The sequence below is a fragment of the Phoca vitulina genome, unplaced genomic scaffold, assembly GCF_004348235.1.
Source record: "Phoca vitulina isolate PV1807 unplaced genomic scaffold, GSC_HSeal_1.0 scaffold79, whole genome shotgun sequence".
NCBI classification, from domain to species: Eukaryota; Metazoa; Chordata; class Mammalia; order Carnivora; family Phocidae; genus Phoca; species Phoca vitulina.
The window spans coordinates 1,048,445-1,066,148 of record NW_022589782.1 but is presented as its reverse complement, the minus strand read 5'-3'; the positions used below and the strand labels follow the sequence as shown (position 1 = coordinate 1,066,148).

Sequence of the window (17,704 nt, the reverse complement as noted above, 5' to 3'; positions counted from 1 at the left end):
AAGCAGATGCAGGGGCAGAAGTTGCCGGTGGGAATCCAAGCTCACACTGGGTGGTGGCAGTGGTTGGTCTCCTGCTGGACTGCATGTGGGCATCGAGCGGATAGGAAGGAGCCATCAACCCCTGTGGGGCCAGCCGTGGGCGGGGCCTGTTTGGGGTCCTGGAGGAGGGGCTGAGTTCAGGGGACCAGCAGGGCAGAGGCTCTGAGGCCAGTAGGGGAAGGGTAGGGTGCGGGGAGGGTGAGGCCAGGGAGGGCAGGGGTGATAAGGACCGGGAGGCATGACGAGCGGCCTGGACTTTATTTTGAGTGCTGCAGAGGCCAAGCAGGAAAGTGCTTGACCAGTTGGCTTTCTAGAAAGCTCCCTTGGCTGCTGGGGAGGGGTGGGCTATGGTAGCTGGAGGGGGGCAGTAGAGAGAAGTGGGTGGACTGGGGGTGCCCTGGCTTGGAGGTCCTGGAGAGGAGCAGGGCCAATGGAAGGACATGATGTGCTCATGGGGACACCACCACAAATGCTGCTCCCCAAGTCACTGTCCCTAGAGGAAGCTGCGTGGTGACCGGCGGCGGGGGCAAGAATGTAGCTTAAACCCCTGGAGACCAGAGCTCCAGCCATCCCCCACTCTTCCTTCTGAGGGAGGTGGGCCTCCAGCCCTGTGTGTCCCTTGTGAACCCCTGTGTCCACCCCCTGCCCTCCCCCCAGGCCTCTTCCTTCCTCACTGGCTTTTCTAGTTCTCCTAACTGCTGCCCTGGGGGTCAGGAAAACCCAGTTGGTTCCTCGTTCCAGCACCAGCCACCAGCCTGGCTAAACTGGCATGACACTGTCCTTTGTCCTCCTGCTGGGAAACCCCCCTGCAGGTCAGGGCAGTAGTCATGGCCAGCCTTGATCCCAGGTCCGGGGGCTCCCTGTCTAGCACCTCCTTGCATGCCCCCTGTGATGGGGAGCTCACCACCTACACACAGGCCTCACTCGCATTGCTGGCTGGGCAGCTGGATGTCCACCCCTCAGGGCCCAGATGCTGGAAAGAGCTAGAATGCCATGTGCTGGGTCTGGCCTGGAAGACCTTGGTTTTTGCTCCTTCAAGTGGGCATGGAGAAGCCACCCCTTAGCCCTGCCAGGGGCCAATCATGGGGAAACACCCTCCTTCCTGAGGGCCTTGTCTGGACAAGCCTTGGAGCTGGGGGGGCCGGGAAGGTGAGGTCATCGCCCATTTCTGGCGTCAGTGTTTCCGGCTGTCCGGTGGCATGGCCTCAGCCAGGGCTCCCGAGAATGTGGAGCGGAGCCAGCCGCGTAACTGGGGGCCCCACAGGAGGGAGAACCCCATGACTTCTGTCACAGATGCTCACGGTGGAAAACCAGGACACACGGACCAGCATGACCACCGAGGGGCGCGGCGCCCCAGGAGCAGTTCCGTGGACAGGTCCGCGGGGGGAGACTCCTGGCGTGCAGGACCTCCCCCCGCGCCCCCCAACGCCGGCGGGGCCACTCGGGGACCGCGCCCCCTTCCCAGCCTCAGCGCCCCGGGCTGTAACCCGAGAAGCGGGACCGCGGCCTCACCTGGCCCCCCGCCAGCGTGAGCACCCAGGAGGAAAAGTCCCCTGAAAACCCAGAAACGCAAGGGGCCTTCCCGCACGGGGGGGTGGTCGGGGGGGTCGGGGGCGGCCTCCCGAGGTCAAGGGTGCCCAGGGCCAAAGGCAGGCCGGGGCGCTCCACCACTTCCTAGCCTCAGTTTCCCCGTCTGTAGAGTGGCTTTGCCCCTCACTTCTCCACGACAGTTGGTTGGGGGGGGCGTTGAAAAGAAAGTCCCAAAGCCGCCCAGGAGTAGTGGAGGGCGGAGGGGCTCGGACGGGAGGTGGGATGGGCGTGGCTCCGGGCGGGGGCGGGTCCTGGAGGGGGCGTGGCCGGCCCGAGGCGGAGCCTGGCGGGAGCGGGCCCTAGGGGCGGGGCCGTGGCCTCTCCTGGGGGCGGGGCCTCTCGGGGCGGGGCCTCTCGGGGGGCGGGGCCTCTCGGGGGGGCGGGCTCGGGCCGCACTCCCGCCGGCGGCGAGGCTGAGGCTCCCGGTAGTCCGCGGGGCTCCGGCGGGGCTCCGGCGGGGGTCGGCGCCAGGGGTCGGCGGGTCCGCCGGTCGGCGCGGGCGTCCGTCCGCGGCTCCGGGAGGCGCGGTTGGAGCCCCGCGGCCGCCGGGGCGCGCGCCGCTGCCCGCATGGCGGCCACCAAGGCGCTGCAGCAGTGGTGCCGGCAGCAGTGCGAGGGCTACCGGGACGTGAGCATCACCAACATGACCACGTCGTTCCGCGACGGCCTGGCCTTCTGCGCCATCCTGCACCGCCACCGGCCCGACCTCCTGTGAGTGCGCCGCAGGCGGGGAAACTGAGGCCGGGGCTGCTGGCGCCGCCGGGCGGGGGCTGTGTGGGGAGCCGCGCGATGGGGCGGCGCGGAGCGGGGTCCCTGCAGCCACCACCCGCCCGGCGGCCTCAGTTTGCCCGTCCACCAAGTGGAGCTGGGCCGGAGCCAGGCCGGCCGGCCGCCCCCGCCGGCTTAGTCAGTCCGTGAGTCAGGCCGGCCGCCGGGCTCCGGCCACAGCCACTCCTGCCCCCGCCGCCTCCCTGGGAGAGGGCCGGCAGGGCTGCCCTTCTGCGCCCCCTGAGCGCGCTGCTGCCCACGGACCGCCCCCAGATCGGGGGTGCTGCGCCCCGGCACCTTTAGGAATGCAGGCCAGGGGCGCTGTGGGGGAGGGGCGGGCGCAGGCCTGCCTGGGCACCCTGGAGCCACAGGTATGAGGTGGAGGCTCAGCCCCTATCCCTGGGAGCCGAGGGACCCGGCAGGGGAGTGGCCTAGGGCGACTCCCCCAGGAGGGTCTTGGTGGTGGCTGGCAGGCTGGCCCTGCCTTGTCGCTGGATCTTGTCCCCACGCTCGACCCACTACATCGGTTATTCACTCAGCAAACGCTCTGGCTGAGTGACTGGGACCAGGCTTGCTGGGGCAGAGGTCTGTGTGATGAGGGCCTGGCCCCCGACTCATGTGAACTGGAGATGGGGAAAGCGCCAAGGGAGGTGCCAGGACTGGGGGTGGGGGACTGGGGTTCAGGAAGGCTGTCCTCGGAAGGCCACCTGCCTTCTGGAAAAAGCATGATGTTCAAAAGCATTCTGAGAAGCTGGGGCTGGATCCAGGGGTAGGGTGGGGTGTGTGTTTGCCAGGGGGGTCTTGGGGCTGGGAGAGGCCAGAGACAGCACCTCAGTGAGACCCCTTTCTGTATAGATGGGGGAACTGAGGCCCAGAGACCAGACGCCCTTGTTCCGGGCACAGAGCATGTCCGCAGAGCCAGGGCTGGCCCTCGGCGCTCCTCCCCTGCACTCAGATGTACTCTGTACTCCCAGGCACTCTCCCGGGAAGCTAGTCTTGACAAAGGCCTACGCGTACTTCCTCCTCCTGCCCAAAGTTGTGAAATGCATTTGAGGAGCCTCCTGGGGAGGCCCCATGTGGCATTTGGGCAGCAGCTTCTGCCCCCTGCCCAGGGATGCACGTCAGTTACCTCTGGAGGCAGAAATGTTGGGCAGAATGGGCTTTGATGGGTCGGTGGGCTAAGGATGGGACCTGGAGTGGAGGTGGACAGGCTGAGCCCACCTGGGAGCACGCAGGGTCCCAGGTGAGGCTGGCTGGGCCTGGACAGGGCAGCATGAGAAGCCTGCAGTTATAGGCAGATAGGGTACGGCCGTCTGCTGGCCAGCAGCCTGAGGACGACACAAGGGGTGTCACTGGAGATCTGGGGCTTTTCCGAGCCCTGGGGGCTTCCATCTGCTCCTTGCGCTAGATTAGAGGCCTGCGTGTGTGTGCGGCGCATGGGCCTGTCCCAGCATGCACTGCCCAGGCGTGAGCACAGGTGTGCACTATGGGTGTGTACCGTGCTGGCACGAGCAGGCGTCACATAACCGTTCCTTTAACCGTTAACGAGCGTCTGCTGTGTACTCGGCGCTGCCGGCTGAAGAACATGGACTTGGCCCTGCCTCAGCGAGGGACATCGAGGGCGTCACTTACCTCATGTACTGCTGACTTGGCTTTTGTCCATCTGCCCCGACTGGCCTTCAGCTCCAGAAGGGTGGAGATGTCTTTTTTGGTCACTGCCTGTCCTCGGTGCCTGGAACCATGTCTGGCACATGCCAGGTGCTTGGTGGATAGGAGCACATGGTCGGAGAGCTGCCGATAAGGGCATGCACCTGGGCTCCGCAGGGGTGGTAGGAGCTGGGCTCTGCAGGTACCTGTCTGCAGGGGGCAGGGAGAGGAGGCCACGTGACCATGGAGGCCGGATTGGAGTGATGGGGCCACAAGCCAAGGAACGCCTGGAGCCCGCGGAACAAGGAACAGATGTCCCCGCGAGCCTCCGGAAGGAGCACGGCCCTGCCGACGCCTTGATCTTGGACTTCTGGCCTCCGGAACTGGGAGGGAGTGGGTTTCTGTTTGTGGTCAGCAGAACATCAGTGCAGCTTCTGACACGTGGCAGGTGCTGCAGGGGCTGGTGGAACACCGTGCACGTAGGTGGTGCGGACACACGCTGAGTGCGGGCACATGCACGTCCTCTGTGTGCCTTACACTCCCCTCCCCCGCCCCCAGGCCCCGTGCTGCACACCCACCCCCAGGGGTGCGGGGAGGGGAGGAAATACGCAGTAAGGGGTAGTGCAGGATGCCGCCGTCCTGGGGACGCTTCCGAGGCCAGACTGGGGCGAGCCCCCCCCATGCTCCCCGTCCTTCAGAAACCCTCTGGCCGCAGGAGAGTGGACATCCGGCTCTGTGTCTTCTGACTTTGCCACCAGGAAGGCCTTCCCTGCGCCCCATCCCCAGCCTTCCTACTGCACCAGAGCTGCTTCCTCCCCGCCGCCTCCTGCCGGGCACTGAGCCAGACGGGGCGGTCGGCTGCTCCCACCCTACAGCTCCGCTCCTGCCCCTGCGCTCCTGCCCCTGCGCGGCTGGGTCGTGCGGCCCTGCCCCGGGAGGCACATGCAACGCGCTGGTGGCCCCGCGGGGGCCCCCGGAGGTGTGCATGGGTCGGGAGGCGGGCGCACCTGAGACGCCCCACCAGAGCTGGCCGGGCAGCACCAGCGCGGGCCCCTCCCTGGTCAGCCTGCCCCCGAGTTGTGGGCTTTCTCGGGTGGGCCTCCAGGGTGCCGCCCAGGTCTGTTTCCCCAGTGACGCCTCCTCTGCCAAGCAGCCAGGTGAGCGCGGGAGCCGCCCAGGACAAACAGCCCCTTCCTGCCTCGGGCGGTAGACCTGTCAGGGCTGGAGCGCGTGGCCGGGCTCCTGCCCCTTCTGGGCTGACCAGGGGTGGCTGAGGTTTTCAGGGGAGACGCAGGAGGTAGGGGTGGCGGCTGCCACCAGGAAGGAGGGGGCAGGAGGCCTTCCCAGCAGCTGACAGAAGCACCCGGGCTTCCTTGGGCCTTTGTAAGGGTTGTGGACGGTGTCCCCAGGTGGGGGTTCTGCGGCAGACTCACTGGGCCTCCCAGCCCTTCAGTCCCATGGTGGGGGGACCTGATCTTTCTCCAGCTCGGGAGGCCGATGTGAGGGCTGGGGCAGAGCCAGTGGTGGTGGAGTGTCTCCCTGGCCACGGCGGGGCTCCCTGAGACGCGCCCTGAGACTCGCACGTAGTCCGGAGTCAGGAGAGGCCCCCACCCAGATGCTCGGAGACAGCACTGCTTCCCTTCCTGGGCCAGAGCAGAGGGTGGGCTGGGCCCAGGCGGCTAGGCTGGCCTCCCCTCCCACACCGGCCTCTTGGCCAGCAGGAAGCTGCCTGGGGACAGAGGCCTTCTGTTCCCCAGCCTGAGGGCCTGCTGCCCAGGCCCCCGCGGCCGCCTTCCGGCAAGACTCTCCAGGATGGACATGGGGAGCGCTGCCAGCCCACCTCCTCGGGGCTACCCGGGGCCAGTGCCCTGTGATGCCCCCCCTCAGGCCACCACAGAAGCCCCATGGCTGACTCTTGGTTGGACCCTGCCCCGGGCCAGGGTTGGGGGTCAGGGTCTGCTCTGGCCTGGGGGAGGCCTGCAGCTGGGCAGCCAAGGCTGAGGGGTCTCACTTGTCCACCAGGTGCAAGGAGATGGGGCCCTGAGCCCTGGGCCCTGCACCCACCGGGACCCTCCTCTCTGCCTCGGGCCTCGGGCACCTGGTCACGTCCCATTGCTCCCCATGCCCTCCACCCGGCCTGAGATCTGTGCTAGCACGTGCCAGCGTCTCCCTCCCCTTCTGCCGTGGGGCTTCGGTCTTGTCTGTGTCCCTCCCCTCTTCCTCCCCACTCCCCGTTCCGGTGGGACTAACTCCAGATGTGCTGGGAGTGCCTGGAAAAGACGCCTTCCCTTCGGTCAGCCCCTCCCAGCGCAGCGCCCACCCCCCGCGTGGCTGCCTTTTGTTCCGGGAAATAAACAGCGTGAGGTCAGCTCTCCAGGAATTTGGAATGGGGTACACATTCCCAAGAGCCCCGAAAGCCTGGGGGCAGGGGGCTGGCTGGCGCAACAGCGTGAGGTCAACAGTCTCGCCAGCTGTGGCCAGCAGGAGGGGCCGTGCCTCCGGCTCTTGCGGCCAGGCCGGGCCGGGGCTGGGCACACACTGGCGCCCGGCCGACGGCAGACAAGTCAGCGGCCACAGGACACACATGTAGACCCAATGAGTACGTTCATGGGCCGGTGTCGAGAGCACAGACGGACGCCACAGAAGTCCCCTCGCTGGGCGAGCCTGGGAACGAGTCCGTCAGCAGCATTTGCAGAGTGGCAGCTGTGTGTGCAGGTACCTTGGAGCTGAACCAGAACGGAACTGGACTTACATGACAGGAATTCGACGGAAGCAGGATCTAACCGGGGTGGGAGGGGTGGGGGCGCCCTGAGCCGCAGCCCACCCGGTGTGCAGGCTCTCGGGCTGCAGCTTCCTCGCCGAGGGGCAGCCACGCAAGTGCCCGTGAGGGTGCAGCTCATGCGTTTTGGTCCAGCAGGGCCTTACGTGCCACCAGGCCGCCACCCAGAGGGTTGGCCAGAGCCGGGCCGTCAGTCTGGGGCGACCAGAACAACAGACATGCGTCCCCTGAGTCAGGTGCCGGCAGGTGGGCCCCTCCGGGGGCTCCGGGCCTCTCCCCTTGGCTGGTGGAGGGCCGGCGCCCCTCTGTGTGCTTCCAGGTCCTGATTTCCCTTTTTATAAGGACGACAGTCATTTTGGATTGGGGCCCACTGTCATGACCTCATCTGAACGGGATTCTGTCTGTAAAGAAGATCCTGTTTCCAAAGGTCACGTTTTGAGGTCCTGGGGGCTAGGACTCCAACAGATCATTGTGGGTCCCAGTTCAGCCCATCTCCACAAGAGTCCCCGATGGCGGTCGCGTTGGACTTCCTGATGGGGCCGGGCGCGGTCTCCTTGGCACTCGGAGGGGTTTGCGGGGCAGCTCAGTCCAGAGATTGCTGCCAGCACCGGCCCCAGAGCGCCGGGCCAAGCAGCCCTTAGGGACAGAGGCGACGCCGGCCGAGCCCCGAGCTGTGGGGGATGTGTGCTCACGCGGCAGAGAAGCAGACAAGCGTCCACTGGGGGCCCTGCAGGGTGCCTCTGGGGAGGCGCCGGGGCGGGTGTGCCGGGCAGGGCAGCTGTGTTCCGCACGGAGGGAACAGCGTGGGCTGAGCTCGAGAGGCTGGGAGGGCAGGACCCTGGGTGGAGAGCTTGCTTCAGGAGGGGTGCGGTGGCCGTGAGACTGGCCGGGGGGGTCCGGCCCCGCTGCGGAGGCCTTGAGGGCCCAGGGTCCTGGGGGGGGGTCCTTGACCTTGGGTGGAAGGGCACCTCAGCAGCTTCCGACCTGCCCGCCTTGGCACCTGCTGGGGGGGGCCGGCACCACCGCGGTGAGGTGCTCCCTCAGGGTCTGGGCAAAGCAAGCGCCCGCCCCCCCCACCCCACCGAATCCGCCAGGCGCGCCGTTGCACCCCCTCCCCACAGCAGATGCAGGGGGCCGGGGGCCTCCTTAGCCCACGTGTTTGCAGACAAAACAGAACTTGTTATCCTGCCCTCCCACCACCAGGGCATCTTGCTGAGGATGCAGCGGTGTGGGTCAGTGACCCAGGGCAGGTCTGGAAAAGAGATTGAACTTTCAAAGGGATGGGCTGGGGGAGGGAGAGGACCCCTGCAGACGGAGGGCCCGGCCTGCCGAGAGCCCCCTGGGCCACGGTTGGAGCCGGGCCACTCCGCGTGCCGTGGATGCTGGTGGGACAGACCCAGGGTGACCTGCGTGTGGCCGCGCTGAGGAAGCAGGAGGGTGCCGCGCCCGCCCCTGCTGCCCCCTGGCCGTTTGTCCACCTGCAGACAGAGCTGCCGCCATCTTGTCCTGTGCACAAAAGCACCGTCTGTGCTCATGGGGTGGTCTTAGCATCTGGAACACGTTACCTGGGAGGTGGTCTGAGCGGATGGTGCGATCTCCCTGAAGCTGGCAGGGTGACGGACGCGAGGCTGGAGGCCGGCGGGGGCCTCCTCAGAGGGAGGTGGGCACACGGCAGCCCCATCCCCGCCCCACCGCGTGGCCTCAGGCCAAGGCCGCCACGCCCCGCCGCAGCCAGGCCCCCCAGTTCGCATTGGAAGCTGCTGTCCTCCTCCCAGATGGGGACGCTGAGGCCCGAGGCGGGGCTCCCCCAGGGTCGCACAGCACAGCCTGGCTGGGTCGGGACACGGCTCCTGCCTAAGCCCTTTCCCATGCTGCAGGGCTTCCAGAACCATCCAGCGCACACTGAAGGGGCCGAGCTGCTGTGGAGGCCCCACCGATGGGTGTTTGAGTGGCGTGTGTCGGGACAGGCGCCTGCCGGCCCGGTTGTGTTTTCTGCTCCTAGCCGACGGGCTGAGGTGTGCCCGTGTTGGGTGGGGGCACCGAGTCCCTTCCAGGCTGGGCCTGGCACCTCGGACATCCGGCACCCCCAAGGTCAAGTGTGGGGGGGGGGCCTGACCAGTGGGCAGCGTGGGGCTACGACCCCCACTGCCTTTTATGTCCACCCCCTGGTCTCACCCCTGGGACATGGGCCTCCCGTGACCCACGAGGCCATGAGCTTCTGGGAGTTTGGAAGCAGCCCACTTGGACGTGTGCCCGGCTGCACTGCCCAGGCTGGTGTCTTTGTCTTGACCAGAGGTGGCTGTGGGAGGACAGGCCCCTGCAGTGGGTCCTGGCTTGGCCGTGGCCCTTCCCCACCCTGTGGGGACCCGCTGCCCAGAGCCCGTGCGTGAGCCTGGCAGTGGGGGGTAAGGGCTCAGCCTCTGCAGGGCACCAGAGGTGAGGGCCATGGCTGCGGGGGCCGATGGTCTCCGGGGTGCCGGCGGGCACTGCTGAGCCCGGAGCAGGGCCGGCTCCACCCACTCGTGGCTGCCGAGTGACCTCGTGCCTTCAGAGCTGCCACCCCCGGCCTCGGTCTCCCTCCCTGAGCTGCTTTGGACGCCTGCATTTTTCTCTTCCAGAGACTTTGACGCTCTCAGGAAGGAAGACATTTATGAGAACAACAAACTGGTGAGTGCCCCTGCTCCTGCCTGCTCGCCGGCGTCACCCAGGTCCCAGGTTCCCTTGGGCACCACCAGGGCAGTTGCGGGAGGGGCCGGCCCCGCAGGCGAGCACCTGGCGGCCAGAGATGCGCTGCTGAGCTCCGCAGGCTGTCCTGAGCCGGGTGACCCAAGCCCAGGAATAGCCTCTGGTCCGGCACCGGCGCCCTCCTGGGCCCCTTCTTCCTGTCGGGGAAGGACGGGTCGGGAGTGGCTGGGCCTTGGTTCCCATCCACGGCAGAGCAGGGACCAGAGGTGGCTCTGGGAGGACCAGCCCTGGGGCGGGTCCTGGCGGGGCCACGGCCCTTCCCCACCCTGAGGGGACCCCCGTCCCGAGTGACAGGAAGTCCTGTAGCCTGCGGGCGGGATGAACACATGGGGACAGTGCAGCAGAGCTGTGTGTGGTCGTCCTGAGGGGACAGGGCAGGCCTCGCCCAGGAAAGATGGAGCCCCCTGGGCACTTCTGGGAGGGGCGAGCCTGGTGGGGGGGCTGCCGGGGCAAGGGCGCTGGGCCGGAGGGTACCTGGCTGGTAGGAGAAACAGCGAGGGGGTTGCAGCTGGAGCAAAGTAGGGGTGCGGCCGGAGCAGAGTGGGGGCAGCGGGAGCAGAGTGGGGGCCCGGGGGGAGCAGTGGGGGCGCGGCCAGAGAAGAGTGGGGGTGCGGAGGGAACAGAGTAGGGGCGCGGCCGGAGCAGAGTGGGGGCGGCGGGAGCAGAGTGGGGGCCCGGGGGGAACAGTGGGGGTGCGGCCGGAGCAGAGTGGGGGCGGCGGGAGCAGAGTGAGGGCAGGCCGGGCGTGGGAAGCGCTTGGCCTGCTCTCCGAGGGTTGCTGTGCCGGGAGTGCTCCGGGTCCACAGGATCTGTGTTGACAGCGGAGTGGGGGGCTAGGGGATGATGGTGGCAGCAGGAAGAGTCAGATTCTGGATGTGTTTTGAAGGGGAGTCAAAGGAGATTCAAGGCCTTTGGCCTGAGCATGGCGGGAAGGTCACCCGTGGAACCCTGTTTTGGACACATGAAGACTGAGGTGTCCCCCTCAGACGTGGTGTGGGCGTCTCAGCAATTCAGGGGAAGGGTGCAGATGGGGACTTGAGGATCGTCAGGTGAGGGACGGGCATTGGCACGCAGGCGGCGCCAGGCTGGCCACGGCAGGGACTGGCTCCCCAGCTCCTTCAACCCTGCGTGGCCAGGATATGGTCCCTGTTGTACAGACTGGGAAACTGAGGCTCAGGGAGGTCATGCAGCCTGAGCAGAGCGCAAACCTTGAACCCAGACCTTTCTGGGCCTGAGCGGGTTTCTGGCCTCCTTCCTGGCGGAGAAGGAGGAGGGGGTGTCCCCAAGCCCACCCATGCTGACCACTCCCCCAGGCCTTCCGTGTGGCCGAGGAGAAGCTGGGCATCCCAGCCCTGCTGGACGCTGAGGACATGGTGGCCCTGAAGGTTCCGGACCGGCTGAGCATCCTGACCTACGTGTCCCAGTACTATAACTACTTCCACGGACGCTCCCCCAGTGAGTCCCTGCGTGACCTGCCCTCTCAGGCCTCCGCGACGCCCACCACCAGCTTAACAGCAGTTTTCAGCGCTGCCCGGCAGGGCAGGAAGCAGGCAGGGAGGCCTTCTGGTGCCACATGTGCGGGGCTCCCTGAGCTGTGGCCTCCTCTCCAGGGGAGCAGGCCCCCCCCCATGCTGCTGCAAGTGATGAGCACGGGTCCAGACCCTGTAGGCCCCACACCACCTGTCCACCAAACGGATGCGCCCAGATCCTGCCTCTCCTTACACTCTTGGCCTCAGTTTGCCCATCTGCACCCCTCGAGCCTATGCCCACAACTCTTGCCTCAGGCAGCTTTGCAGACCCCGTGTGGGCTCCCTGGCCTGGCTCCAGAGGGCCCCCCCACCCCGTTTGGTCCTGACATTTGGCCTTGTAGACACCAGGCTGGCCCTAGCGGGGTGGGGCCTCCAGGCAGGGCAGGTGGGTTGGGGACAGGCCCAAGGGACTTTGTTCTGGCTGCTTTGTGCACCCCGAAGCTCAGCCACTTCCCCTCCCCCCCACATTCCTCATCCAGGCCTTAGAAATCCCCGGAATCACTCTGGGCACAGGACCAGCCCCGCCTTGATATTTCCACTTTGTGGAGAAACAGAAAAGTTCCACTTCCCTGACCCCACATCGGGGCTCTCAGAGCCGGAGGGCAGGGGTGTGTATGAGGTCAGGCCCCTGCTGGGAATGTGCGCCTGTGGCCGCTCCCGGCGGCCCCTCCCGTGTCCCCGGACAGCAGGAGCCGCGCCTCCCATAGCCCCGGGCTCCTGCGGGGGACCCGGGCCCGGGGGGCCCCAGGTGCTTTCAGAGCCTGACCCTACTTGTCTCGTGCCAGTTGGGGGCGTGGCTGGCGTCAAGAGACCCCCGTCAGACCCCAGTGAGGAACCGTCCGGGAAGAAGGCCCCATCCTGGCTGGCCAGGCCCTCACCCGCTCCAGCCCAGGGGCCGCCACTGTCTCCAAGCGGCACAGACCCCGCCGCCCAGTGGAAGGACAGAAGCTCCGGGGGCCTCCTGCTGAAGACCGTAAGCACCCCAGCCCCGCCTTCCCTCCGGCCTTGGGACCGAGTGTGACCCCTGCACCACCTGGGATGGGGGTCCCCTTGGCTCCCAGGCACGGCCTCAGCCGCCGTTCGTGAGGATCGGCTTCAGGGGCTCCTTCAGTTCTCCACGGTTCGGATGGGATCCCCATCGGACAGATAGGCAACTGAGGCCCAGGGAGGTGGCGCAGGCCGAGCAGAGCTGGGACCCTGAACCCAGACTTCTCTGGCCTCCTGCCCCTCCCTGCTGGGTGGGCCAGGGAGAATCCTGAGTGTGTCCTGCCCACCTGCCGGGGGCGTTAGGGTACCCCCACTTCCAGAGGTGGGGGATGGAGACGGGTGACATGCTGGGGTCGGGCGCCCCCTGCTGGCCCAGCGTGGGGAGCTAGCCTTGGCCTGGCGTTAGGCCTGCTGCCCCTCAGGTGGCCCCAGGAGCGCGGGCATCTGTCCCTGGTGCCCCCAGGTCCCCGAGGTCAGGCCCCCGGCCCTCTCCTGGGGCTGGGCTGCAGACCCTGAACCTGGGGTCCAGCCAGCCTGGGCACGGGCCCTCCTGGCTGCGCCCGGCAGGCTGCTCCCCTCGGGACCTCGGGTTCCTGGTCTGTAAAGGGGGATCTCTTCGCCCGTTGATGGGCAGCTGTCGGGGGGAGGCCTGTGGGGGGGGCTCAGAAGTGTCAGCTGGCACCCTTCCCAAGGGCCAGGCCTCCACGAGCAGCCCCGTCAGCAGCGCCTGTGGGGTCTGCAACAAGCACGTGCACCTCGTGCAGCGACACTTGGCCGACGGGAAGCTCTACCACCGGAGCTGCTTCAGGTGGGCGTGTGCGTGTGTGCACCCGTGTGTGTGTGCGCGTGTGTGCGTGTGCCCTTGTGCACGTTTGCAAGTATGCATGTGAGCCCGTGCACCTGCGTGTGCAAGTGCGTGTGCCTGTGTGTGCATGCATGTGCACACGCCCGTGCATTAGTGTGCATGTGTGTGCATGTGCACATGTGTGTGCGCGTGCCCTTGTGCACGTTTGCAAGTATGCATGTGAGCCCGTGCACCCTGTGTGCAAGTGCGTGTGCCTGTGTGTGCATGCATGTGCACATGCCCGTGCATGAGTGTGCACGTGTATGTGCGTGTGCGCGTGTGTGCGTGTGCCCTTGCGCACGTTTGCAAGTATGCATGTGAGCCCGTGCACCTGCGTGTGCATGCATGTGCGCATGAGTGTGCACGTGTGTGCGTGTGCCCGTGCGTGAGTGTGCACTTGTGTGCATGTGCTGACAGGTACAGACACTGGGTGTCTGCGCCCCAATAAGGTCCTTGTGGAGTCCTACTCAAAATGGCTGATGACAGTGAGGAGAGGTGTTTGTTGAGTGAGTCAACCGCCACACGTGTGCACACAGGGCTGCACGAGTGTGTGTGCCTGGGAGTGTGAGTGGGGAGCGCACATCAGCCTGGAGCGCCCTCACGGGTCTTCCTCTGCCCTGCACCAGGTGTAAGCAATGCTCCAACACGCTGCACTCTGGGGCCTACAGGCCCACCGGCGAGCCCGGTGTCTTCGTATGTTCCAGCCACCACCCCGAGGCCGCCTCTGCAAGCTCCACGTGGCGGGGCCCGGCCCCCCAACAACCAGGGGCCGTGCTGTCAGACTCCAAGCTGCCCAGTGCCCCATGGAAGGCCCAGGAGGCAAATGGGCTCCGAGACACAGGGCCAAAGGTCAGGCCAGAGGCCCGGGTGAGCAACTCAGCTGCCAAAGGTGTTCCCACCCCAGCTGACCCTCCGGCCACCGCCGCCTCCCACGTCCACGCGGGGAGCCCGGCCGGGCCCAGGTTCTCGGCGGTCCTCCAGGCTGGCAAAGCCAGCATGCGTGTGGCCAACAGCTCCCCAGCAGGCTGGTCATCGCTGGTCGGGGAGACGGCAGCAGTCAGCCCCCGTCCTGCCCTGACACCGAGTGTCCCGGACTCTCGCCCGGCCACCCTCCAGGGCCGGGTGACCCCCCAAGCAGCAGCCCCCCAGACCAAGGTCAGTGTGGGCCCAGCGTCTCCAGGCCCAGCAGACACCCCAGGCTGGACCCCGTCAGCCTCCAAGATCCAGCAGGCCCGGGAGAGGTTCTTCCAGACTCCTGGAGCCGCCCCCAGCCCTGGCCCAGCTGGCGGGGCCCCAGCTCCTGCGGATGCACCTTCTGGGGACAGCAGCAGGGAGCAGGCGCTGAGCTGCCTCCTGAAGGCCCTTCCCAGGCTCGGGGACACCGGTGCCCAGGCGCCTGGCAGGTGGGTGGGGGGGTGCGCGGGGTCGGGGGCAGCTGAGGAGGCTCCCCAGCCTCAGCTTCCTCATCTGGGAATTGGGAATGAGACGGGTCCCAGAGTGCCCGGTGGTCAGCAGGAGGGGACACTGTTGTCACATAAAGCTATGGTGGACACACTCTCGGGGGCACGGATGCTGCTCCCTGGGGCCGCTATGTGGCACACAGAGAGGATACCCGTTTTATAGATGGGGAACCAGGGGCTGTGAGAGGTCCCAGTGTCCTCCGGTTTGACCCAGGCGGAGCTCATCCCCCCTCAGTCCTGTGTGGCAGTGCTTGCCCAGTGCCCTCGGCACGCTGGACTTGGAGCGGGCCCTGAGGGATGGGGGGGTCCCTGCAGCAGTGTGCTGAGGCTGCTGGGACAGAGCACCACACACTGGCGGCTTCACCGACAGAACATTGTTCTTTCCCAGTTCTGGAGGCCAGAAGGCCAAACACGAGGTGGGCAGGGCCGCACTTCCTCCGAGGGCGCTCAGGGAGGGTCCTTCCCGCCTCATCCAGCTCCTGGTGGCCCCACGTTCCTTGCTTGGGGTCACACCCTCCATCTCGGCTTCCAGGGTCACCTGAATTTCTCTCTGTGTCTGTGTTCTCTACTCTTCTGTCTCTTACAAGGACACCCGTCACTGGACTTAGGGCCACCCTAATCCAGGATGACTTCATCTGTACTTGATTACGTCTGCAAAGACCCTATTTCCAAACGAGGCCATGCTCTGGGCTTCCGAGTGGACGTGAATTTGGGGGGGGACACCATTCACCATGCTACAGTGGCCCATGAGTAAGGAGATAGCACACCAGGCTGGCTGACGATGCTGTGCGTGCTGCCTCGTGCGGCCCCTTATTTTGGGGGAGCATTCTGGCTTAGAGCTGCTCCTTCCAGCTGGATCAGCCGGTGGTGCCCCGGGAGAGCGAGCCTGCCCTGCCACTCCAGGCCTGGGGGTGTCCCGGGCACCCGGGGGCTGAGGCCGCATGGCTGTGAGGGCTCTCTGGGGACGCCCAGCGGGATGTCTTCCCCCGGGGCGGGGAGCTGCTCCTCCTGGTCTCTGTGCACCCAGACGGCCGGGAAAAATAGGAGGGAGAGATTGGTTTCCTAGGGAGCATGGGGCACATGGAGGAGCTACTCTGGCTTGGAGAGGTCCCAGCCCCCTGCCCTGGGCCCTGCTGGGAGCCGGCGGCCCTGCTTCCTGCACGCATGTGCGCGCAAGAGGATGCCGGATGGCCGGTGTTGGGCTGCCTGTGTGGAGCCTCACGCATGCTGCTTAGATGGGGCTAGGCGGGCCCCGGCTCTGGGCGGGGCTTCCATAGTAAATCCCAGGTGCTTCTGGGCAGGTGTATGGAAGAGGGAGGGGCTGTGGGTGTAGCCCCTCCCCACACCCCATGCATGGTGTGTTTTGGGGGCATTTTAATCTCAGCCCATGGCAGAGTTATACGGGAAGGTAAAGTCAGGTGCCATATACATCTGTGCTGGAAGTGGGTGCCCGTGGCCTGTCCCTCGGAGGGGCTGTCTGTCTCCCTCAGGAGGGTGGATGTTAAGAATCAGCTGCCAGGGAAGGCTGAGGGGCTTCTGCCTGGGGGTCATGGCGGGAAGGGCTCTTGGGTCCACCTGTGCCTGATGCCTAAGCTCTTGCCCACAGGCCCTCCCCTGCTCTGAAATCCCATACCAGAACCGAAGGGCCACAAGCAAGTCCATCAGCCAAGCTGTCACAGATGGTATCCCCCCAGGCCCTTAACCCCCCTGCGAGGACTGAGCTGCCAGCCCCCCTGAGAGTGGGCACCACCTCACGGGCATCCACATCACCCCAGGTGGGCAGGAAGAGCCCACCTGTATCCTCAGGGGCCAGCTGGGCAGGTGCCAGCTCCAAGCTGAAGCCGGAGGCCCCACTGGCAAAGGGTGAGAGCTCCCCTGGAGCAGGGGTGGGGTGGGGAGTGGGGCTCAGGGTGCAGGGGGTGGCCGCTCTGCTCCTTGGCCTGTGGTTCTGCAGTGCTTTGCCGGTTCCTGCCCGGCTCCCGGGCTCGCCAGCACTGGGTGCCTGTCCTGTCACCTGCGTCACACCACCCCTGGTCCTCGCTCTCTCCCCAGTCTGCCTGACTTCAGTTTGGGGTGGCAGATGTCTCTTGGGGTGGCGCAGCTTTATGGTCACTGTTTGCCGCCCGCCTGCCCTGCCAGCCCTTCTTGCTGAGGCCCCATGGCCCCGGTTGTCAGTGTCACTGTCCGTGGGGACGATGCCAGGCCATCCGTTACTCCTCTCCTGCTTTGCCCTGGTCGCGGCCTCACCCCCTCTCCCCTGGCATCTTGCGTCCACGGTTCCTGTGTGTCTGTTCTTCCTGCTCTGTCCTAATGATGGTACCCCAGGGCTCCTCGCGTCCTGTAGCCCCCCTGGGCCTGGGCCCCTCCCGGAGTCCCCTCCGACTGCTTACTACTGTTTCGTGGCCTCATGTTCCAGGCATCGTTATGTACACTTTTCGGGGTAATTGTGAAATAGGCTTTTTCTGGGCACCCGGGTGTCTCGTAGGGGTGCCCTGGCATTACTGAGCTGGGCTCAGAGAATACCCCATGCAGAGTGTTTTACCAAGATCTTTCCCTCGGCTGAGCCCCTGCCACGAAAGCTGCTTTGTTCTGAGCCAAGGAGGCCTGCAGATGGGCTGTCCCAGCTTAGCCATCCATCCCACAGACGCACAGGCACTCAGCATCCACGGGGCTCACCTGGCCTCACCCTCACTGTCTGGCAGCAGGGGAAGTCGAGGCCCAGAGAGGGGAGCGATTCCCCCGGGCACACACAGCGCAGGCTTGAAGTCCTCAGCCCACCCCGAGCCCGACTCTTTCCCGTGGGCCGGGCTGGCTGTGTGGGTATTTGAGAGGAGCCGGCTGCAGGAAGCTGGGGTGGGGCGGGTGAGATCCAGTCTTTCCCAGCAGACCCCTCCACCCGGAGCACCCCCCATGAACTGTGTTCCTGCCTCCCACCTAGGTGCGAGTGCCAGCCCCCAGGAAGGCCAGGAGGACGGGCCGGCAGGATGGAGGGCCCGCCTGAAGCCTGTGGAGAAGAAAAGCCCTGCTGAGAGGTGAGGGGAGGGGAGGCGGGGCTCTGGGGGGGCTCCCCTGGACCTGCACCTGGGCCTGTGGCTTTGTGCTCATGGAGCCTGAGGATTAGCACAGGGTCAGGCATACGGTAGGTGCTCACCAGATGCTTGCAGGTGAATAATGGCACACACACGGACTGACTGACATGCCCATGGGAGGGATGTGTGCACATCTGCTCGGACCTCTCAGCAGTAGTAGCAGAAACCAGTTCACACCCACCTGAGTGACGGGGGGGCAGTCACACCGCCTGAGTGACGGGGGGGCA

At 66.3% G+C, this 17,704-nt stretch overlaps 1 protein-coding gene across 4 annotated transcripts in view; it reads left to right on the top strand.

The window, feature by feature from the left end:
- The first annotated feature begins 2,179 nt into the window (after positions 1-2,179).
- MICALL2 (MICAL like 2) overlaps positions 2,180-17,704 on the top strand; it is a 19,750-nt gene continuing 4,225 nt past the window's right edge. For all 4 annotated transcript variants that reach the window (XM_032394218.1, XM_032394217.1, XM_032394216.1 and 1 more), the window contains exons 1-8: positions 2,180-2,340; positions 9,442-9,490; positions 10,882-11,023; positions 11,883-12,070; positions 12,777-12,892; positions 13,555-14,331; positions 15,995-16,251; positions 17,327-17,420. In XM_032394218.1, coding sequence (XP_032250109.1) covers positions 2,198-2,340; positions 9,442-9,490; positions 10,882-11,023; positions 11,883-12,070; positions 12,777-12,892; positions 13,555-14,331; positions 15,995-16,251; positions 17,327-17,420 — 1,766 coding nt within the window. In that variant the 5' untranslated portion in view covers positions 2,180-2,197. The remainder of the gene's footprint in view (positions 2,341-9,441; positions 9,491-10,881; positions 11,024-11,882; positions 12,071-12,776; positions 12,893-13,554; positions 14,332-15,994; positions 16,252-17,326; positions 17,421-17,704) is intronic.